At 46.1% G+C, this 24,042-nt stretch overlaps 1 protein-coding gene across 6 annotated transcripts in view; it reads left to right on the top strand.

Annotated features, from left to right (window-relative positions):
* SCYL1 (SCY1 like pseudokinase 1) overlaps positions 1-24,042 on the top strand; it is a 1,795,032-nt gene that overhangs the window by 1,135,878 nt on the left and 635,112 nt on the right. For all 6 annotated transcript variants that reach the window (XM_085625549.1, XM_085625547.1, XM_085625546.1 and 3 more), the window contains exon 13: positions 936-1,124. In XM_085625549.1, coding sequence (XP_085481675.1) covers positions 936-1,124 — 189 coding nt within the window. The remainder of the gene's footprint in view (positions 1-935; positions 1,125-24,042) is intronic.

Below are 24,042 nucleotides of genomic sequence, written 5' to 3'. Positions count from 1 at the left end.
CAGCATAACCACAACACCAGCTCAGCACCACCTGAGCACCAGCGCACCACCACCTCAACATCACTCATGAACACCACATCACTCAGCACCACTCAGCACCACCTCAGCATCACTCAGCACCTCCTCAGCATCACTAAGCACCACCTCAGCATCACTCAGCACCACCTCTATCTAGTGTTCATTCACCAGTTTGTGCACAAAGTACCTATCCTTCTCTATCTTCCTTTCCATCTATTCTTTTCAGCACTCAGCCCAATCAATTCACCATGTCACATAATTCCACTACACAAGTATGCTACACACCACACAATTCCACAACTAACAATTCCAGTTCAACCACTCCAAACCACATACATTCACTCTACTCCAAACCAAAACACATAGATGAAAAACTTTGCCATTTATAATGCCAATAGCTCGAACTCATAAATGCGAGACCTATTGCATTGCAAATGCTTGTTCATAATTGTTTCTTGTGAGCAGGCCGGCCTGTAGCATGGGCGAGCTGGGCCCAGGCCGAAGACATACATTTTCTGACATGCAGCCTTTTCTTTGCCTGTTCATTTCTCTCTGATTTGCCAATTTAAAGGGGGTTTGGTCCTTCATTGTCACACGGTGGGCAATGTTTTTTAACACCTCTTTACCCCCTGCTGCCACACCTCAACAAAACCATCATCTATGTGAGGCAGCTAAACTGTCACATAGATGAGCTGGGGGTGGTCCGGAGATGTTTGTATTCAGGGGCTAGTCCCTGCTCATCCAGGTACTGACCAGTGAACACAAAAGGGACACCCTGTTGCCTTATTTAATTAACTACCATCAGTAAGGGCGCCAAATTTCTCTGCGCCCACGGCGCTATCTCAGCAATGGCCGACTCTGCTTGTGAGATCTATTGCAGTATTAAAACTTTAGGTTTTTGTGCTTTTTCTTTGCAGAGAAGGATGTTCACGCAGCATCTAGCAATCCTGGTATTGGCGCTGCTGCAAGCTGGGCTGGTTGGGCTGTGACCGGGGTCTCATCTCTCACCTCCAAGCTGATACGGACCAATGCCACCGGCTCACCAGTGGCTGGACAGATTAGCACAGAAACAACACCTGGTGCTGCTGCAGGAACATCTGACACAGGTAAATGTCTGTTTCCTTGACCTATGAAAGTGGAGGATACGCATTTATTTGTTGATTGAGAGTTATTGTGTCAGTCATTTGCAGCATTTTAGAAGTACTTGATGAGGTCACGTACCACACTAAGTTTCTAGGTGCTAAAACAGCCCTGCCGAGTGCAACGCATCTTAGTTTAGAGTAAAGCATTTTGGTGCTGATCCTCGCAACACTGCACTGCAATTAAATGTCAAGCTAATTTAGCAGCTTCTCTCTGCCTTCACGTTGCTTCAGGTGCTCTCAGCACAGATGTGTATCAGCCAACAAGGCGTTTTCAGTTTGGGGTGGAGGTGCTAATTAGTCCTGGGAATAATTTTAATTATGCCAGTGTAATCCGAGTAATTTTGGTAATTTCACGTTACTCTTTGATGAAGAATTACCGATAATTACAAGATTTACCCGCTTGCCTAATTGAGAGTAATTTAGGGGGAAATTTACCACAGAAACAACGCATTAAGTGAGTGCTAGTGGCTGCTTGCACTGCTATTCATGTTTTGTTGCTTTTAGCACTATTTTTTTAGTGCAAAATGCATCTTTGCATCTATTTTGGACACCAGGGGGCATTTTTGCGCTAAGAACGCAGCACTAACTACAGAATTATGTGAGTTACACCCACCCCTAGATTGTTGTCATAGATGCTAGTTTCAACCCTGTCTTCTTTTTTTTTTTAACCTCCAGCAATCTTTAACAAGAGAATTGCACATCCAGGATGCAACTTTGCTGTTTACTTAAAAAAAAAATAAAAAAAAAAAAAGACAAATGGCTGCAGGGTCCCTTAATCCTTTTTTGATATTTATCTGTTTACATGGGCATTACTACTTTTCTCTACTTGTGGTAAAGTATCACTAAAAGTGTCACTCACAAGGTGTTGAATGTCAAACACATGCTAAACGTATAAATGTCGCACATAAGTAATCTGAAAACTTGGCAGCTATGCTACAATACCAATAAATTACCATGCATTAGCAAAGCCAGAAGATTTCGCCTGTTCGAGACCTATTAGCATTGTTAATGTTTTTAAAAGTTGTTGCACAGCAGCGCAAGCTGCTGTGCAAGATGGCTGAAAGTAAATAATAAAAACTAACTATTGCGCGGTCAACAGTGGCTGTGCCATAGCTGTTTGTTTTTGTTTACTTTAAACCATGGTGCACAGCAGCCCAAGCTGCAATACAATTTTAAAAAAACTTGATAACACCAAATAGCTCTAAGATATGTAACTTAAACCAGCTGGTGAAAAAACTAGCAGCTACTATTTAAATATTTTATATACTTTGGAAGTGGAATCTAATTATTAGATGGTTGTCAATTCTTCATAAATCTATAGCTGCAGGACCTGAACCAGATGTGTGGAGGCAAGTGGTCTGTGTACTGTGTGTGGAATGAATGCTTGTATCTTTTTGTGTTGGTTATGCTTGTGTATGGGCTGTGTGAATTGGGTATTTTGTGAATATATTTGCCCCTGATATTTCCCATTTGTACTTTTGCAGTTACCTGATAGGCAGTTGTGTGTCTCGAGCTTCGAAAGAAATTAATGCATTATAACAGAAATCTCCATATCAGCCATTGAAAACAGCTTCAAACAATTCAAGCTTAGACACTCAGCCTTTTGCATGAGGAGCACTCTGCATTGTGGACTTTCAGCAAGAGAAGAGTCCCTTTGAATTGGAGTGTTTCAACGAAAAGAACAAGTTACTTAACTTCAGTAACGCATTGTCTGGTCAGGCACACTATCTAGCTGCAGATTCCTTACCTTTGAATTTCCCAGCCGCCAGACTGAACCGGGAAACTATTGCCTGACCAGTACCCCTGAGTGCCGTTGGGTGGCTCCATTTGAATCTGCATGGCGTCGTTGGTGCCTGATGTGATGACGCGGTCCCCTATAAATACGCCATCCAGGGGCGCAGACGTCAGTTACTTTAATGACTTTCCATGCCAGAAGCGCAGAGCAATGAAGTGAACTGACCAGCGTGTGTCCAAACTAGGGTCCTGCAAAGATAGCAACCCAAGCCCTATAAATATGTCCGTAGAGTTGGGAGGCATGGATGGGTCTGTAAGGAATCTGCAGATAGATATTGTCTCTACCAGATAATGTATTACAGAAGGTAAGTAACTTATTCATCTGACTTCTAGCTGCAGATTCCTCACCTTTGAATAGATACCCAAGCCATACCATCCTTAGCTCCCTCATAACCCACCAAGAGTTGGTCGTCCTCCTGGTACTCTTTTGTGCTTTCAAGGTAGAACAACGCTCTTTTTGGGTCTAGACGATGGAGTCGCTTCTCTTCCTTGGAGGGATGTGGAGGAGCATAAAAGGTTGGCAGTGTGACCGATTGACCCAAATAGAAATTGGGATGGGATTAGCACTTTAGGAATGAAAGAGGCCCAGGTGCGAAGCACTACCTTATCCAGATATATCGTAAGATAGGAAGGCTTGGATGACAAAGCCTGCAGCTCACTCACCTCTGGGGAGTTGATATTGCCATTAGAAATGCTGTCTTGATGGTGAGCAACCGGAGGGCATAATTATGTAGCGGCTCAAAGGGAGCACCCATGAGATAAGTGAGAGCCAGGTTCAGATCCCACTGAGGCATAATGAGGGGTGTAGGGACAAACATATGTACAAGCCCTTCCAGGAACCTATTTACAGTAGGAGAATTGAATAAAGAGGGTTGGTCAGGAAGCTGCAGGAAAGTGGAAAGAGCAGGTAAGACCCTTGAAAATGCTTCCGCAGTAGACAGCCCCTGTAGCACCTCGCAAAGCACGTCGATTGAGCACATATGATATTCCAAGCTGTCCACAGCCGGTGCTGGGGCAGCCCTTGCACCGTCCAAAGCCTGGGTGTCAGTGGAGGTGCCGGTGTCCATACCAACAGGTGCAGTTACTACCTGCGGTGGCTCAAGGAATGCTGCCATCAACATTAGAATATGCGGAGGACATTGAGAACATGGGCCGTTATCGGGTTCAGTAACGCATTCACATCTGGTTGCGCATATAATGGAAGTGTCAAACGGAGATCTAACACGCATTCTTCTCCGCAAAACAGGCATCGGAGGACAGGTAAGATGCAGTCCATCCAGACTGGTCGAAACCACAAGAACCAAGATGCACTTAGTTCTCTGAGGCGAGGCTTGCCTAGATGTAGTGAAAGACACACAATTGATGGACGGAATGTAGAACAAATCAAAACATTCACCCCCAGTCAAAAGAGATGGGTTAAATCCATCATTCTTTTGCTCACCATGCCACCCCAGTTTGGACCTGGCCATATGCAAATCAGTGCCTAGATGTAGTACCATGCGGTCACGGTATTTACGCTCCAGGAGTGCTTTTTCCATCTCCTTGGTGACTGGGACGTCCATTGCGTAGCAGATAGAAGATAATCAGGATATCTGCTATTAGAAATGGGATCAGTGGAAGGCCTCCAAAGATGCTTCCGAATACGAAGTGAATGAAGTTTGGTATAACTCCAAGTACCTTCTGAAAGGTGCTTATAAGTCCAGAACCTATGGTCTTAAATAGGTGAACAATGCCACTTGTATCAGACATATTAAAGATACGATTTTCAATTTTTACAAAATGGTAAGGGCAGTTACTATATCGCCTGTATCTCTGCTGAAGACCTTGCGATCTGAAGATCAAAAGTCTCTCGAACGGAGGTCAAGGGCACAGACTTCTGTAGAAGCATGGCTTTCAATCTACTTAGAGTATCAAACCGTATTAAAGAAACATTTAGTGAAAGCCATAACGGCGCCTCCCTGACTGTATGTCAGTGGAAACAATACTTGCATTCAACAAGTAACCCTGGAGCTCACGGTTACTACATATGTGATGCCCAGGAGCATTCCACAGCAGCCTTGGCTGTTCAACATCAAGTAGCTCCCATTTGAAAGTAGCCTAAATGCTTTAGTAATCATTGCAGCTGGGGCACCCCTTAGATGACAGGACAAGTTTGCTATAGAACCATTACAAGCTCCGTGCAGCATTATATCCTGACATATGAGTGATCCACTCAAAGCGCTCTCACAGCTTGCACCGCTAAGAAACACTTCTCGATCCCCACTCCGGCATCGAAATCTGTATGGTAATTCCCAAGATTCCTTAATGTATTCCTTACCCATTTTTTCATATCTGCCTGCCTGCATTTGTTCAAGGCAGTACTGAAACTGAAAGGTAGTGACCGGTAGAGTAATGTGGCCATGGATTAGCCATTCCGTGGATGGTGATTCTGCCACTGTGAATGGTAACCTATCCAGTTTTTCAATACGCAGCATTGTATATTTTGCTCCCCTTCTGTGCCATTTCTATCTGTTTATCTGTTAGATTGTATTGAGAAAACAGAGACGTGCTGTTGATGAAACGCCAAGGTACATAGCCTGCATGCAAAGATCAGCATCCAGCTTAACAACATAATAGAACGTAACTGAGATTGCCCGTGTTGTAATATGGCTAGATCCTGTTTCAGTATTTCTAGCGCAGAAGATACAATGTTGCCTAAGGAATGTATTCTAGAGGTCAATGTTGTTAACGCATTGTCTACCACTGCTAGAGATTTTTCTAGATTTATACGGTCTATCTCCCATAGTCTCTCCGTGGCCTCTTGTTGGGATATTTTCCACATAGCATTGTAGGCAGCGCAAATGCCAGCATATATGAAACGTTTCTGACGTGGTTTCCTGGGACCTAGTAAAAAATCCCTGAGATCCATATCCTGTGTGAGTAAGGATAAGTGTTGATTCACCTTTGTGAGTGTAGAGGTTTTTAGCCAATCGAGGCACAACTTCCCAATACTGTATGACGTCACTACCCCTGGATGTTGTCTCTGTACATAGCGTGGATCTGGCCTATGGATACTAAACCCTTCGGTTTTACCCATGAATCTTTCCTGACAACTATTCGTGTCTGTGGGCCAAATCAACCATTTCTTCCAATCAGGGTCTGATCTATTGTATTGTATGATGTCATCTAATTTAATCACTTTTTGAGATGTCTCGTTTCCCTCGGTGTGTGATGGAGTCTGCATCCGAGGTGTGTTCAAGTCTTTGTCTTGGCTAGTCCTGGGTAAGACGTCTGTTGCACTGCCTCGTTCAAAAACATGATTTGTTTAGGGATAAGGTTTGCTCTAAACAAAGCTTCTATCCCCTGCACCTGCCAATCTCTAGTACCGCAAACAGATTTTACGTCAACGGTGTCTTTCCATTAGTTGAAACACTGTTCAGACAATTGGGCAATAAAGGTAGCGGAATAAATATGTTTGGTGCTTGTTAACGTATTTTTCTGAGCTGATGTTGGTGCAACCTTATAATAGTATGAGGCTGGGTCAGACATACTAAACTCTGAAAAATATGGAAATTTCTGTGCAAATGTTTTTGAACTGCCTTTTGGTGGTGTTGGACAATGTTCCCACTGGTGGTATATGAACACATTTCTAGGATTAGATGATTTATGCAAGAAGTGATGACCATAATGTTGATAACAATACATGGTTTCATAATCTGATGTGCCTTCCAATGTTTCACTATTAGGAAACGCAGCAGATGTTTCCAAATTAGACAACATGTTATTAACAGTTTCAAAATCCCAATCATCGGGAAATATACTTGAGGTAATGATATCACTTAATGATATTTTAAATAAATGTGGAATTTTTAAAAGTTCGGTCGGGCCGAATATGTCGAAACCAACCTTGTCCCAAACTATACCTTCCGGTATAGGAACTGCTGTAATGTTCACTGATGACAAGTCTCTTTGCTCTCGATGAGATGATTGATGTGGTTTTAAAATTAAATTCACTTTTTGGGCTGCAGAGCTTTGCAGAGTGTATTGTCCATTAATAAGCATGTTAAAAATCACTAAGCCTAACCAGAAAAGTAAGAAAAGTACCCCGGTAATTATCCATAGTTCTACCCACGGTGATACCAGGTAAGTCTTTTTAAGAAAGTTCCGAAAGTCTTTAGTTTGCTGCATATGTGATTTTTGGGCTGGCGTCGTTTCAGGTTCACTTGGATCCAAAGAAAATGTATTAAAGTTTACGAAGTAGCCAGAAGAAGTTCGATCAATTGTTGGAATTGCATCAGGATTTGTTGAATTTGTACTTTGCTCTTGTCGAGGCATGTTGACGTAGACATCTGTATTTGGTCTAATAGCAATTTGTCGTTCTCGTTAAGTTTGATTTTGAAGTTGAGCTTCAGGTTCAAGGGGAACAAGTTCCGTAGCATTGTTGCATAGTCCATCATTCCGTACAAGAGGCTCTTCGAACATGATGAGCCTTTCTGTTTGAACTTCTTGAATTGTAGCGAGAGGGGGGCGTCTTCTGCTTTGGAGTCTACGTGGCCTGCTACTTAGTATTGGCCGCATAGTGTGGTTTGATTAGGTCAATTGAGACAAATCTTTTCTCCTTTTTTCTGGCAAGAGGCGGTAGAAGTACAATTCTTGTTCCTTCAATTGCTAGGACCGGTATAGGCTTTCTGTAAGATGGCCCAAATTCTTTCTTGTCTACTATTTTCTCTCTGACCAGATCCCCGACTTTTGGGATCCATACAGGTCTTGCCATGACTGATTTGACTTCTCCAGTGGCGGTCTGCTTCAGGTGGATATTACTTTGTTGTGTCCTGGATTCATTTAAGTCCTGTAAAACAGGCAAAGGATCATGGATGTCAAAAGGCTTTTCATCCGCCACTGCACCTTCACATTCAAGATCAGGTACCCACATTCCAGTCCCAAATAGGACCTCATATGGAGTGACACCCCCTAGAGAACTTCTCGGCATATTGTTCAGGGCTCTCTGTACTCCATACAGATGTTTTACCCAACTCTCACCTGTGCCTAATACTCTAGCTGTCAAAGATTGCTTTAAGTTTAGTTTTTTTCTCTCCACAACTGAATTTTCCTCGGGATGGGATGGAGTTGAGTACCGCAATGCTACACCCAAACTTCCCATGGCTTCCTTGTAAGCCCTAGAGCTAAACGCGGGGCCCTAGTCAGAATGTAATGTGCCAATTGCCTTTGTCCCTATAAAGACTCGCAAGTCTTTGATGACAGTTCGAGCGTAAGCCGAGCGCTGGGACCACACCTATAGGAACCTCGAGCAGGAATCCACTGCAACCATGATATACCTGTAAGCCCCATCTCTTTTCTTTAGGGTCCGCATTGGTCCAAATAAACACACGCTAGTGGTTTGTCAGATATTAACTATGGTGTCTGCGCTGGACGTGCTACGGTGGACCCTTTCATCTGCTGACAGATGTCGCATTTCAAGACATAGTCCTTAGTCTGCTTTATTAATCCAGGCCACCAATAGCATTGTTTCAGTAAAGAAACTGTTGCTGTAACTCCTGCATGTGCAGAACCTATACCTTCGTGTGCTGCCAGGATTAAACCTAACCTACGATCCATGTTTGGAATTACTCTATCCCCCACTCCAGGAATCTGAGGAAATGGAATGTTACTGGCATCTAACTTGTAGGAGTATTTGAGTGGAAACCTTTTTGGTACTGCTCTGCTGTTCTTGCGACAAGCATTGATAGCTACCATAATCTCACTGTCGATTCTCTTTTTAGAACGAGTGATTGCAGCTACGGAAGCCGTACATACAGCCCCCTTTGTGGCTTCATCAGCTAATGAATTCCCATCAACGTGAACGCCATCACGCTGATGACTCAGTGTATGTATCACATGAGCCCTCGGTAGTCCGGATTTCAACTCCACTACCTGTTGACATAGCATTTTATGCTGAATTGTGCCACTTTTTACGTCTTTGAACCCGTTTTGAACCCAGTACTGCACATATTCATTGTATGACTGTACACAGTAAAATGAGTCGCACACAATTAATGTGGGGAATTCTCGATCCGTATTTACCAGTGCCAGTATCAAGGCTTTTAATTCTGCCAACTGTGCCGTGCAGTCTCCTAGAGATTGTGTTTTCGTACAACTCGGATGGAACTTTCCATCCCGCATGCGACCTTTAACAATTGCACATGCTGCGCTATATTGTTGCTTACTCCCTATGGCTGGTTGAGCAGATCCGTCAGTGTAAATTATATATTCATACTGATCTAGAGGCAATATTTCATTTGGTAGAGGATATTCTTGTTCGTATTACAGGAATGCTTGTGTCTTTAAATTTGGGTTGTACCTGTATTCTACATCTGTTGCAGTGAGAGAATTAGTCCATTGTATCCATCTTGGATGTAAGGCTTTAGCGTTAGGGACACTTGCCTTTGTCGCAACCTTTAAGGCTGGGACTGGAGTCACTACTATTATTCTTTTCCTCTGAGCCAGTGCTCTTTCTCTCACTACAGCAGTCTGTACTGCTGTTAGAATCTTTTCTTTAGATGCATAGTGCATCTCAGCATTTGTGTACAAATGTGACTTGTATACAGTTGGTACTGTTTCACCTTCATTATATGTTGGATAGGTGTACTCAGATTGACCCGCATTTATACGTATCACCAGGTTGCGTACATTTACACAAGTCTGTAAGTGTTTGGAAGCTATCATGTCAGCTTGTAAGGAACAAAGTGTATCTGTGTGTTCCTGTGTCCAATGTCTTACTGAAAAATCAGGTTTAATTAAGTCGTAGAAAGGTATTACTCTTTCTGCGTAATCCAAAATGTATATTCTACCAAAATTTAGGAATACCTTTATTGATTGTACATTTTTTAATGATTTTGAAAGTTGGAGCAGTGCACTTTTTTCTAAAAAATTGGCTGTCAGGCTTTTCCCTTAACTTAAAAGCTCATTTCTTAAAAACAGGACACTGAGGTGGGCAATTTTTGATTTTTTAAAGTTGAATTTGTAGCCCTCAGATGCATATCCCAAAATTATGGTATTCACTCTGTTAAAGTGTTCCTCTAGGCATCGTCCGTCAGATAAATATCATCCCCATAGGACAGTGCCTCTTCATCCAATTTTTAGAGTAACTCAGTTACCCTAGTCGAAAACAACCCTGGGCCGTTCTTATACCTTTGTGGCAGTCGACGAAATTGCCTGAAGACCCTAGGGCTGAGAATGCTGTTAAATACCTGCTATCAGACACTATATTTTGGCAAAAAAATCCATTTGAGATATCAAGTGTTTTATATTTTTCCGCACAATGTTATTCATTAATGCGGCACTGTGTGCATTTTGGACTGCAAATGTCTTAGTGCAAGTGTTTAAATGTCTGTAATCTAAAACTAGACGATATGAATTGTCCGGTTTCATGACTGGAAACAAAGGATTGTTCATTTGAGAGGTGCAAGTTTCAATCACCCCTTGGTATTCAAGTCGATCTAAGATCTCCCTGACCTGTTTTTTAGCTTCATGCTTTATTGGATACTGCCTCTGTGCAGTTGGAATATTTTTTAAAGGAATAATGTGGTGGGTTGAATCCTCATCCCATCCAACATGGTTTTTGTATAATGCCGGAGCCTGGGCTACCGCCCACTCCTGTTCATATGTGTGTTGTAAGTTCCTGGGAATATGTCACAGAATGCTGGTAAAATTACCGTTTCCCCTCTAGGGCAATCCATGACAAATGCTGGCGGCCAACCTTATTCAGCTAACAAAATGTCATAGCCAAACGTTCGGTTCTCCCAAAAGAGACCTCTCACTGTTCTACATTTGTTCTCCTCCATTTGGAGCATTATTTCATATACTTTATGTAGGACACTTACCCTAGTATCGGGTGTTTCTACCGTGATATAATCATTCAAGTCCGCTCTCAACAGAAATTCCATCAGGTTCTAGCGAGCTATTGTTATTTCTGCCACACTGTCTAGCATCGTCGGAGCCCATTCCCCGTTCAGGAGTCGAGTCCTCAGAATTCTGGGCATGTCAGATCTTTAGACCTGCAAATTTCTTCTTTTTGAACTGTGGCTTTTGCTTTGGATTTTCTTCTTTTTTAGGAGTGTAATCGTAAGCGTGCTGCTTGTCTCTGGACTTCGTACGCTCTTCTTGTCTGTCTGACCGTCCTTCCCTCTCTGAGTTTTTTGATGAACCCTGAAAAGAACGAGAGGAACTTGTATCCGTATCCTGATACCTGTCAGGTTTCTTAATATTATCCCTATTCCTAAGGTTGTACCTCTTTTTGGAGTGCTCCTATGGAGGAGATCTACCTTGGAATTGAGATCTGTTTCCTTTAAAAGATTGTTGTTTTTTATTATCCCACTTCTTTTTTATTGAAGCGGGTGTCTGCTTTGAAGTGTCCTTTTCAGAACTCTCCATCAGTTGTGGTTTTAATGCTTTCCCACCCAAATTGTCTCTGCCTAATTCTGCATACGCAGTTTCAATTATTTTTGGTAGTTCGTGTACCTGTTCTAAAGGATTGAACTTCCTTAGGTGCTGGCGGATAGCCACTGAAGCTGCCTCTCCTTTAATATTAGCTAGTATTATGGCCGATACGTAGGCATAGTTACCTAGTAACTTCATCCCTAAGTTCAGGGCAGGTTCTGCTCCGTGCTCATTTTGTATTTGTCGGGTTTAAATGGCAGCAAAGACTGTACCCCAGGTGGTACAATACTCTAATTGCGGTGTTATCCCCATGGGCAAGCAGATTGTTAGCATAATGTGTTTTTCATACGGGGTAGTATTCGGGAATACTGCCTCGAGCTGTATTATTTTCGGAGCTACCCACAATGGTATTTGTTCATGTTTAGAGGGCATTTTACCCATCACTGTATGTAATATTTGTGGTGTGATTTTAGTGGCTTTACCCTGTGATTGAGTTCCATTTGTTGCAACTATTGCTGGTTGGACTGTAAGTGTCCTCATGACAAATTGCATCAAGTTTCTATAGATTTTAATAAATCTTTGTTGTATGAGTAAGTCTCCTCGTGGCATTGTGTCAATGTCAGGATGTGGTGTGTAGGCTGCTAATACCGGCCATGTTGTCCCTTCTCCTCCGAGCGGGCCGAGTCTTACTCTTCTTCTAGTATGGGGTAGGGCGCCTTTAAACCAGTATGAATGTTCCTGGTACGTGCGCGGAACTTCAATGCCCTTGAACTGACAATATTCCGCTGGTGCATCTCTTTCTGTGTAAGAGTGAAATGTTTTTGTTCTTGCGTTTGCTGCTGTAATGTAACCCTCGAATAAAATACCTCTGTTTTGTTTGATTCGTGTGCCTCAATCACGAAAACTATTAAGCCACCCCTAGACGATAAACCATTTTCTAGCAGTCTCGGGGTAAATGTATTTCAAATATTTGGTGCAATTTGTATTGCATCTGTATCTTCCTCCTCGTCTGTGAGGGGGTGTGCATGTTGTAGTGGGTCTAAGACTGTGTTAGTCATTGTTTTTTTAACACTAAATAACTTTTCAAGGGAACCAAGCCACAGTGTTTATGCACAATTGAGGAACAAGTTTGATTAACCAACAGCTAATAAATAGGATTTTTCGCCTACTCAGTTGAGGCGGAGTTTGTGCCCAACCACTCCAGACGTCTCTGGTGTTTTGTGAGTAGGGGTCTCTGAGAATAGCACAACTGAACGACTCGGATTCTACTGTTAAATAAGTACCGAACCAAATTTGGCGGTGCCATGTAGTGTAGTTCCTATATTACCTATACAGGATCTGCGCGTTTGGAAAATATAAAATGTGGGATTGGTGGCAGAAGGATTCCGTGCACCCCCACCAATACGTTAGTCTGTATCTGCTAGCGCACAGTGCCACTAAAATCTCCTCCTATCGGGGAGAGAATAGTTTCTGGCAACCTCAGAACACGACAACTCTGATCCCTCAGAATCATGGACACAATATACTACTTTTTACTGAGTCACGCGTGCTCACGTAGTTTCTCTCAGAGATACACGGAATAAACAGTCTGGGCGTTTCAATAAGGATTTATTGAAGAGTTGTTATTCTAGTGTAGAATAGATGAGCTGCAACAACCATTAGACAGTAGCAGAGATATATAATTAGCAATACTACAAAAGAGAAGAGATGGTTGAGCTCTACCGTTTTGCAACAATCATGAATATATACAAGTACATAAAATACATGATAAGTGCGTACTCCTACAATTCCTCCCTAACTAGATGTACCTAAATGTATCTAGCATCTGTGTAGGTGATATGCCAAGAATCCCTCTAGGATCTAGTCAACCCCATTACCTGAGATTGAGAGAATATGGGACCCCGTCCTGGTCTCGGGTTGGCCACCCCACGAGGGATGTTAGTCCACTGCTAGCTGGAGCCTCTGCATGCAGGAACCTCAGCGTCTCTGGTCAGTGTGTCAGCCAGGAAGTCACGGTCTCCTCTGTCTTTCTAAGCAAGACATGATGTATATTTACCCATAGGTCTCCCCAGGGGTCCTACCTTGCTGCGTTCTGAATGTAGTGTTGTATCTGGATAAAAAGTCAGTCCCTATGAACCGTTATTGATGTTAAATAGGGAAGGATATAGGTGAAAGATTGCAGTGCTACCTGCGCCTATATTGGGTACCTATATGGAATATAACAGTCCCATTGGCCAGGAGAGCTGTTACTTCCTCTCAGAGCAAGATAAAATGATATTCCGCCAGCCGTTCTTGAGATGGCAGTAAAGGGGGAGGGAAAGATTGGAAAGGAAGGGAGTAACCCCTCTGACTGATCTGCAAGAGACATGCATCGACTAAACCGCTCCGCCCTGCAAATCGGTCGTATCTAGATCACTTCTAATGGGGAACTGTGCTGAATCCCTCCCATCTTTCACTGATTGGAAGAGCACATCCCGGACCTGCTCCAGGACCTGTGGCAGCACTTGGCCAACCATTTCTCATAAGGTGTGCTAGTAACGGCCCAAAAGGCATGCAGTGATTACCTACCTCAATGTTAGGCTGGCGTAAGAAAACCACTTCTTCCCAAGTACATCTAGCCTGTTCGATTTCCTGTCTGAGCGAGTGGAAGGGAACGTGCCATGGGATGTTGATGTTTGGCCAGCCAAGCTCTCAGGGATAGTATGTCGGCTGAGGAAACTTGGATCACCTGGGGCAGGGCGATAGCTGCATGCTATTGTCCTGTTCACAGGAGCCCTTGTGCTAGGCTTGGACCAAGTGCCTAGGAGGACATCTGTCAGTGCTTCATTGAAAGGCAAAAGGGGTTTGGATGAGGAAGCCCCAGGCTGAAGCACTTCGGTAAAGAGGTTAGTCTCGACCTGCACTGAGGGCAGCTAAAGGTCAAGGACTTCTCTGCCCTCTTCACCACCATAGCATAAGACGCCCCCTCCTCTGTAGCCTCAGTAGGTGGAGAGAGCATACCTTCATCTGGAGAGGTGTCCAGTCCACTGGCTTCCACAAGCTCCTCCTACCAATCCAATTCCTCACCAGGAGTGTCTTACTGGTGCTCTATAGGGTCCAGTGACCCCTTCCTTCTTCTCTCCCATGCCTGTATCTTCCTCAAAACATTCAGGCAATGACCTAGAGCCCCTGGGCTCCGTTGGTGCTGGAATTGACGTCGATTGAAACTATTATGACTCCGAGTTGTTGGGAATCAGAATTGGGCTGGTGGCACTGGGAGCATCGACTTTGGGACCAGACCCGGGGATGGTTACGGTGGCTCGACCGGTGCAGATCAGGATCGGATCCATGAAACTCCACCAGAGCCGAGGCAGGAGCCGTCGGCGTGGAACCTGATGGGACCTCTTCCGACCCCACGGGGCCTGTAGGCGCACCGGAGGGGTCGGTCCGCTCAAATACTCTGCACATGGTCTCTTAAATTGTTTTCTTTGAGCGGGGGTTGCTCCCAGAAATAGGGAAAGGCGCGGAGTCGGACCTGGCAACGGCTACACAAAACCATGTCTGGAACGTCAATGTTCCTCACTCATCTCGTCAATTCTCAACGGACAAGGTGAAGTCTGTTTAGACTTCTTCTTAGTGTGCTTCTTCTGCAAGTGTCCTGAGGACCTCAAGTGCAATGAAGAAGACTTGGGAATCCTGGAGCGGTTGCGACCTTCAATACCTCGATCGGGCTGAGACCTTCTAGGAGCCGCGCTGGATGGCATTGACTGCCGAGGCCACAACCATCTTTAGGGACCGCTCCCTCAAAGCCTTCGGCGCCATGGGCTGGCAGTCCGAGCATGACTTTGAGTCGTGGTCATGACCATGGACACCACAAACACACAAGGTGCACGTCAGTAACCGACATGGTGCTGTGTCAGACACCACAGATGAAACCCCTGTCTTTCTAGAGGTCATCCCTCAACACACAAGGAAAAAATGTTCGATAAAACATCGAAAAAAAGTCTGTGAAAAAGAGACAGAGAGGTAGCTGTTCCTCCGAATCAGTGCTAACTGTCGCAGAAAGAAAAGAACAAACATCTGCATGCCTCGGTGGTGCCTATATAGGTGACCGCGACGTTGCTTCCGGTGCCAACGATGCCACGTGGAACCGAACAGAGACACCCAACGGCGCACAGGGGTACTGCTCACACAAGAGTTTTTGGATCCAGTCTGATGCCTGGGAAATTCAAAGGTAAGGAATCTGCAGCTAGAAGTCTCTATCAGATCATTTTGGTTTAAAATAAAATGAAAAAGGTGCATGAGAGGGACCAGGGCATGCTGCAGGTGCAGGAGATTCTTTTTGTTTTCACTTGCTTAAAAAATCCTCTATTTCATTGCATATTTATGGGTAAATCAAGTTCCTCAGGTTTTCTAAAATCTCCCTCTTACCTGTTCTCCAATGTTGGACTCTATACAGCTGGTGACTACATCTCTGGCACCTCGCATTTCCGAGGCAGACAGCACACCAAATGGAAATGCTCAATTCCTTGTTTCCAAATGTTGTGCAGTTTATCCTGGCGTTGAAGTGTGACACTGAAAAATACTGAGAATGTAATAGGATTTATTTACCGCTTACTATCTCTGGTGAGGCGTTGAAGTGCGTTATGTGAGTGGCATGCTATTCTGAAACCCAAGGTTAGTGGTTAATCTTGTAGTTAATGTTGATTATTGTGATTAGTCATGTGCTCTCAAGAGAAAGTTGCATGAATATATTCCAGTTACTTTGTGATATATTAACACCAGGTAGGAGTGATCATTAGTGGGGCTATGTGGTTTTAGGGGAATGGTAGGTGGGATAGATAGGCTGGTGGAGAAAAGGTAATATTAGGTTACAGGGATAGGGTTTTAAAGAGGAGAGGTTGTGATCTATGAAATTAGGAATTAGCCAATTGTAGAGTTACAATAAGAAGAATGAAGGCATGGATACGACTGAGAGGAGGCTTTACAAAGAAATAGTAGAGATTGAGGTTGGAAGGTAAGGAGAGTATTACTCTGAAGAAAGAAAGAGAAAGAAAGAAAGAGGAATCAAGCAGGAGTAAGTCATGGTAAATTGTTCATGCAGGGTTCTGGAATTATAGTGGGGTAAGCTTTCTGGGATAGCAAGCAATAGGAAGATGCAAGCTGTAGAGAAACAGATACATAGTGCTCCACACCAGGGGGAGATCGCTTAAACAATAGTGTAAATATGCAGAATGACTGAGCCAATAGGGGGCATTCAGAATGTTCACCAAATCAATGAAGTGAGTCTTCAGTCTGTTCAAATAAAGGACAAGGGTATTTGGAAAGGACCATAACACAACAGGCTAAAGAGGAATGATGATGGTGCAGTCTGAAGAGAAATTATTAAAAGGTAAAAACCTGCCAGTTGGTATAACTAATTAAAGTATTCCACAGATGGCCTGCACCAGCAAGTCCCATTCGGTAGGAAAATACCATATCTGCCTTAACTAAAATAAAGAGGATTTTCACACTTTGCAATATCTGTGCAAAACATATGAAAACAGAGACTACATCTTTACATAGTGCCAAATTATTTGATATGTGTATCAACATAATTGTTCAGGGGCACCGGGCGTTGAAAATGGAGTACAGTTATGATTTTTTGTTAAAAAAGGCAACATAACCTAGTGGAGCGTTGGCCAGGACCCATTGGTACTTTGCCAAGCAAATACTGCGACATGTCACAAGTGGAATTGTATAGTGATAACAGCTGAGGTCTGTGGGGCAGAAGCTTGAGAAAGAACATTAAACAAAAGTTAAAGTCAGGCACCTTAATTTACAACACAGGTACTACACTGGCTATGGCTGAGATTGTCGGAAAAAATAAACATGACCTCTTCCCAAATTCAGACTTCAGTTTATAATGTATTTGTTTTGTTTTAAAGGTACAGTTCCGTAGGTTAATTTATCATACTATTAAAAATCGAAGGTTAAAGTTGTGTTCTAGTAAGGTGAAATGTTCAGTAACAACTTAACATTTTAAACTCTAAAAACCAGAGAAATTCACCAGTTATAGTTTGGGATATCTCAAGTTAATATAACTTGTGCCCAAGGTAACTATCACGTGCAACCCCTATGTGCAGTTTTCTCATCAATAATTTTATTGCCATGTTGTGTTGTCATCAGTCATGTCATAGAAGATGTCATGAGTTATGAAATATGTGGTGTAATCAGCATGGCATGGTGAGAGCACAAGTTATAGTTACCTTAGTGTACAAGTAATAGTTACTGTAGATAAACATAACTATACCTGGTGAATTTCTGTAGTTTTTAGAGTTTAAAACATTACGTTGTTACCGAACATGCCACCTGTGGGAAACTGGGTTCTTGTTGCAGTACTCCCCCACTTTTTACCTGCTTTGTGATGCAACTTTGAGGTGTACTGAGTCCCTGTTAACCAGATTCCCAGCACCAGTTTTTTTTCCCTACAATTGTTTCAGAGTTGGCACCACATTAGCCCCCTTTAGCCCCCTTGTAATTCACAAGTAAATGGTACCCCTGGTACCTGGGGCATTGGGAATGAAGAGGGTCCACTAGGGCTGTAGCACAAATGTTGCCACCCAGAGCCTCCTTACCAAGACTGTGCAAACTGCCATTGCAGGCTGCGTGTCTTGGTGCAGAGAAAGCCGAAGAGTCAACATAGAACCCAGCCCTGTGTGCCATGCCCACATACACTGCATGAGGTATAGGTAAGTCACCCCTACTGCAGGCCTTACAGTCCTAAGACAGGTTGCACTATATTCCATGTGTGCACATAGCTGCATGAGCAGATATGACCCTATACTATCTAAGTCCGTTCTTGAATATTGTAAATGCACAGGGAAGCCATAGAGAGTACATGGGCTGGATACTTGCCTTCACAAGTTTCCTAGCTCCATGATGGCTTGACTGTACCATCAATCAATCAATCAAAACATTTGTAAAGCGCACTACTACACCCGTGAGGGTTTCAAGGCGCTGAGGGGGGGGGGGGAACGGGGGTGCTGCTGCTACTGGCCAAAGAGCCAGGTCTTGAGTCGTCTTCTGAAGGTCAGCAGGTCTAAGGTTTATCGTAGGTTAAGGGGGAGGGTGTTCCAGGTCTTGGCGGCGCGGTGGTAGAAGAACCTGCCTCCGGATGTGGTTCTGCGGATGCGCGGGACCGTTGCCAGGGCGTGGTCAGCGGAGCTGAGTTTCCTGTTGGGTACGTAGAAGGAGAGTCGACTGTTGAGATAGGCAGGGTCGGTTTTGTGGAGTACCTTGTGTGCGTGGACCAGGAGCTTGAAGGAGATTCTTCTGTCGACGGGGAGCCAGTGCAGGTTCCTCAGGTGGGGGGTGATGTGGTCGCGGCGCGGGATGTCAAGGATTAGGCGTGCGGATGCGTTCTGGATTCTTTGCAGTTTGTTGATGAGCTTGGTCGAGGCTCCGGCGTAGAGGGCGTTTCCGTAGTCGAGTCTGCTGCTGACTAGGGCCTGGGTGACCGTTTTCCTCGTGTTTGTCGGGATCCATCTGTAGATCTTGCGGAGGGTGTTGAAGCAGGTGGAGGAGACTGCGTTGACTTGTTTGGTCACTCCCAGGTTGCGTGCGTGGTCGGTAAGGGCAGGGGGTGTCCCCAGTGATGCGGGTCACCAGGTGTCGTCCCATGCTGAGGGGTTGGGCCCGAGAATGAGGATCTCCGTCTTGTCTAAGTTCAGCTTAAGACGGCTTTCCTTCATCCAGTCGGAAACGGCCTTCATTCCCTGGTGGAGGTTGGATTTGGCGGTGAGAGGGTCCTTGGTGAGGGAGAGGATCAGCTGCGTGTCGTCGGCTTAGGAGATTATGTTGAGGTCGTGCTGTCGGACGATGCGTGCTAGTGGTGCCATGTAGATGTTGAATAGTGTCGGGCTGAGGGAGGATCCTTGTGGGACCATAAGATGTTTGATACTAAACATGTCATCTTAATAAATCTTCACTGATGCCAGTGTTGGATTTATTAATACATGCACACAGGAGACACTTTAAAGGTACACCTTAAAACCTACCAAGCAATGGCGTGGTCTCTGACTAGCCTTAGCTAGCTCGCCACCACCAGACTGGTTCCTGACCTCATGGGGTGAGAGCCAGCGCTCTGAGGCCAGGATCAAAGCCTGCCGTGGGTGGAGGTGGTTCACACCTCCCCCAGGCCCAGATGGCCTTCCAGAGCAGGAAGCTTCAAAGACGGTGCCAACTTTGAAATGCAACCCAGGCAGCTCCAGTTAGTTGAGGATGTCAACCCCCTGTCCTGCTCCCCATTTGGCAGGAAGGCTGGCGGGAAGATTAGTTTGATTAGGATGTGTGCCCACATTCTGCCAGCACCACCCCTAAGGTAGGGCACAACTTTTCCAATTCCTCCATCTTGGGATGGCAGGAACTGACCTATCAGGGCTAGGGTATTGCCCCCTCCCACAGGAAATGGTCACTTAGAGGGTGTAGATAGCCCTTTCTCTTCTACCTGTCACCCACTTAAGGGCCCTAAATATTGTATTTAGGTGGTATCCCGAGACCCTGAACTTCAGATTCAACAGACATAAAGAAGAGTGCTGACCTGAGAATAGAAGACCAGTAAAATTGTGGCGCAAAACCCTGCCTGTTGCTTCCATGACTCGAAAATCATGGTGTTCTGTCTCGTCCTGCTGCTGGGAGGACTCCAAGAACCCTGAAGCACCCCCAGTCCTTCGTTAATCACCAGAGAACTCCCTTGGGGTAGAACTACTCCCCCTGCAGACCGCAGGCACTGAACCCGGTTTACCAATTTGCTGCTCCCTTGTGACTCCGGCGCAGCATCCCAGCAAAATGGGGTACATCCACTCCGGAGGGTCAGATCTGTCTCCCCACTAAGTGTGCAGACACCAGAACCTACTGGAGCCATGCCGCACCAAACACCCGGGTTACCGGACCCCCTGCAACCTACACCAATACAAAGAGTCCATCCTGGACTTCAACTGCCCAGGAGGTAAGCACTCGTCGATGGACGTTGAGACCCCTGAGACCCACTTCTGGAGTGGCCCAGTTGTCCTGGAATCATCCCTGCAACCTGCCTGCACCTGACCTAGTAGACATCTTGACTCATGCCGCCCGGCTGACCTATCTGCTCCGCACCCAGACTGCCCAGCCTGGGAACCGACAAACCAGCTGTGCTCCTGTGGTCCTGAGGCCCTTGTGACCTGCTCCCTCAAGGGGGGCTCCTCAGACTTAGCTTTAAGTCCCCATGTGCAGGGTGTTTTCAGGTGGCCTCCTTCTTCGTAGCGCACCACCTACCAACGACGTCCGCACTCTTCTGCTGGCTGAATCTGGGATGCTTGTAAGAATTCGCTGGTAGAACATTGTACCTGGCTTGCTTCTTACCTAAATCGGGAAGGTGAACCTAGAAATCTAACTGTATGGTTTTAAATGTATTCTTCTATTTTCTTCCATTTACTTCAATGGCGTGTCGTTGCTCACAGGAGTCATTTATTTTGTGAACTTGAAAATTCAAATCTTGAAAAGTACTTGCTATAGAACAAAGTTCTTGGTCTCAAAAATTATATATATTAATCAATATATTTTTGTAAATTAGTCTCAGATTTACTCTTGAGTGTGTGTATCTGAAAGAGACAATTAGAGGCTGATTACGATGGCGGAAGGCCCACCACCGTCAGCTGTGCAGTGGCGGGCCCTCCGCCATCGGACGACGATTTTCCCCCACCACATTACGATAGCGGGGGAATCGGACCACGTCTGTGGCGGGCGCAAAGACCGCCTGCCACAGATCCGCCACAGGCAATCGTTCCGATTTCCTGGTGGTCGGTCCAGATAGAGTAAAATGGTGGCAGTGCCTAGCAGGCACCGTCTGCCAAATTACGATGCAGGCTTCAGGCTGGCGGGAATTGGTTTCGGGAGCCCGTTGCGGGCCCCCCTTGTGTTGGGGGGGAGGTGGTAGTGCACTGGGGGGGTACCCATGGTAGCCCCTGTATTTCCCTGCACCAAGGGCAGGCACCGCCACGTAGTGTAGGGAAAGGCACGACATGCATTTTTGGCATTGCGGTGGGTGCTGCCACAGTGTTAAAATGCACGATGCGACCACCATGGTGGCGGTCGCATCGTAATTTGGAGTCCGGGATTGCCACATGACTGGCGGACGGTCCCAAAACCCACTATGATGGCGAGCGGACTCAAGTCCTCCCGCCATCGTAATTGGCCCCTTAGTTATAGATTCCTTACCTTAGAATTACCCCCAGGCATCAGACTGGATCCGGAAACGTTTTTGTCAGCTGGTCAGCCGTACCCCTACGCGTCGAAAGGTGGCGTCGGCGGCTCCTCGTTCATTGTTGGCATCATGGTCACCGGGATGACGTCGCGGTAGCTACTTAGATGCCACCATTGTGTGCGGACGTCAGGATGTTTCTGGCATAGATACCCCCACTTTTTGCCTGGTGTCCGTGTGTTTTGCCAGTAGTTCACTGGCATCCTGCTATCCAGGACCCCAGTGAATGTGTTTTCTCTTCAAATCTGATGGTTAGTACTTTGTACTCCCCACAATTGGCATACTGAAGTACCATTGTAAGTCCCTAGTATGTGGTACGAAGGTACTGAGTGCATTGGTACACCAGTTGTCTCCCATGGGCTGCAGCATGTATTGTGCCACTCATGGGAGCCCATGCAAACTATGTCTGCAGATCTGCATTGCAGCCTGCTTGAAAGGTGCATGTACCCTTCACATCTGAAAGAGACACGTTAGTGATGGATTCCTTACCTTAGAATATCCCCAGGTGTCAGACTGGATCCGGAACGTTTTCGTCAGCAGTTCCCCTACGTGTCGGCAGGTGTCGTCGTGCGGCTCCGTGTACGTCGCTGGCGTCGTAGCCGCCGAGATGACGTCATCGGAGCTACTTAAACACACCCACGCGCGCTGACATCAGTTCTTTCTTTTTCCGCATCAGCAAGCGCAGATCCGGGAGAGAGCAGTACTCCTAGTTATTACTTTAACTTGGTTTTTGAGAACTTGTTTCTCTTGTTTTGTCGAGTAATCGACACCTGGTGCAGTAGGGATGCCTGGATTTAAGTCCTGTAGGGCCTGCCGTCGGAACATGTCGGTGGCGAACCCGCATGACGTGTGTCTCTTCTGGTTGGGGCACACCTATGACTCCGAGGCGTGCCCCGATTGTCGCGCCATTGCGCCGAAAGCTTTGCGGGAGTGTTCCCGAAAGCTGTTGGAGGCCTGGCAATCTGTTCCGCGTCGATCGAGGTCCCGCTCCCGTGGGAGGTCGAGGTACTGGTCACGGAGCCGACACCATTGCTCGTCGGACTCGGGAACAGATAAGTCAAGGCACCACAAAAAGTAAAAGAAGCAAAGTCGCTCTTCGTCTACCCCTCACCGGTCATGGGATGTGGTGGAGGGGTCGGGTGGTCACTCCCCCACGGCTCTGGTGGAGCCTCCATCATTGCCAGCGTCTTACCCACCTTTCCCGGGTCCGCACGTGACGCAGGAAGAAATACAGGTATTCCTATCGGCCATGCGCCGTCTGATCCCTCCGGAGCGCCTTCGGGCCCCGTGGTGTGGTTCTGCCCCTGTGCCGCCGCCTTTGGCCCCGGCTATGCCGGCACGATACCCTGCGGCGCTGCCTGGGACGGTGCCGGATACGGCGCCGGACTGCGTTGGACCTGGATTGGTCTATTACCCGCCGATTCCCATTCCATGTGGGGAGTTTATCCCATTTCCCCGGGCACCTTGTCCTTACCGGCCTCTTCAACAGCCAGTGGGCGAAGGGGAGTACTGGGAGGGGTCTGAGGACCCTCTCGCAGCTCAATGCGAGGATGAGCCGGAGTGGGAGGGTGATATGGAAGGTCCATGCGATCTGGATTTCTCTCCACACCCTGGTACACTGTCCCCTTCTTCCGTGGCTACGGAGGAGGTTGAGACGTTTTCTGTGGTGTTGTGTAGGGCTGCTGAGGCTCTTAACCTCGAGCTCCGTTCTGTGCCTATCAGCGTCCTCCTCCGCGGAGCCGCTGCTGCCCTTCAACAACGCACTTACTGACATCCTGCTGAGCACCTGAAATTAACCTAACACAGGGGTTCCTGTATATGAGGGTGTGGCACGCTGCCATCGCCCGGCGACCTCCGTTTTCTCACACAACACCCGACGCCTCCGAGTCTGGTTGTCCAGGCTTCTGCTTCGCCGAGCGCATTCCCTTCTGCTCCTCCGGACAAGGAATCCAAGAAACCGGAGCAGTTTGGGAAAAGATTTTCACTTCTGCCAGTTCCGGGTTGTGTGCGGTGAATACTGCGTGCCTGTTGGGCTGCTATTAACATTCTGTGTGGGACACCGTGACACAGGTGCTGCCTCAGTGTCCTGTGGAACCTCGGGCGGTGCTCTCCCATGCCATTACCGAAGGGAGAGAGGCTGCTAAATTCACTATCTGTTGTAGACCTAACACGGCCAATTCCCTCGGCAGGACACTTTCCACAACGGTGGTGCTCCGCCGTTACGCTTTGCTCAGAACTACTGGCTTCACCGGGGATGTCCTGAACACTTTGTTGGACATGCCCTTTGATGGCACACGCCTCTTTGGTGACAAGGCGGATAGCACCCTGGAACGCTTTAAGGATTCAGGGGCTACGGCCCAGTCCTTAGGTCTCCCCACCACGCGCACCGCCTCGGGGTCTGCTTTTCGCTCCTTT

The sequence above is a fragment of the Triturus cristatus genome, chromosome 9 (assembly GCF_964204655.1).
Source record: "Triturus cristatus chromosome 9, aTriCri1.1, whole genome shotgun sequence".
Taxonomy (NCBI): Eukaryota; Metazoa; Chordata; class Amphibia; order Caudata; family Salamandridae; genus Triturus; species Triturus cristatus.
The sequence above is the reverse complement of the archived record's forward strand: the minus strand, read 5'-3'. Positions and strand labels throughout refer to the sequence as shown.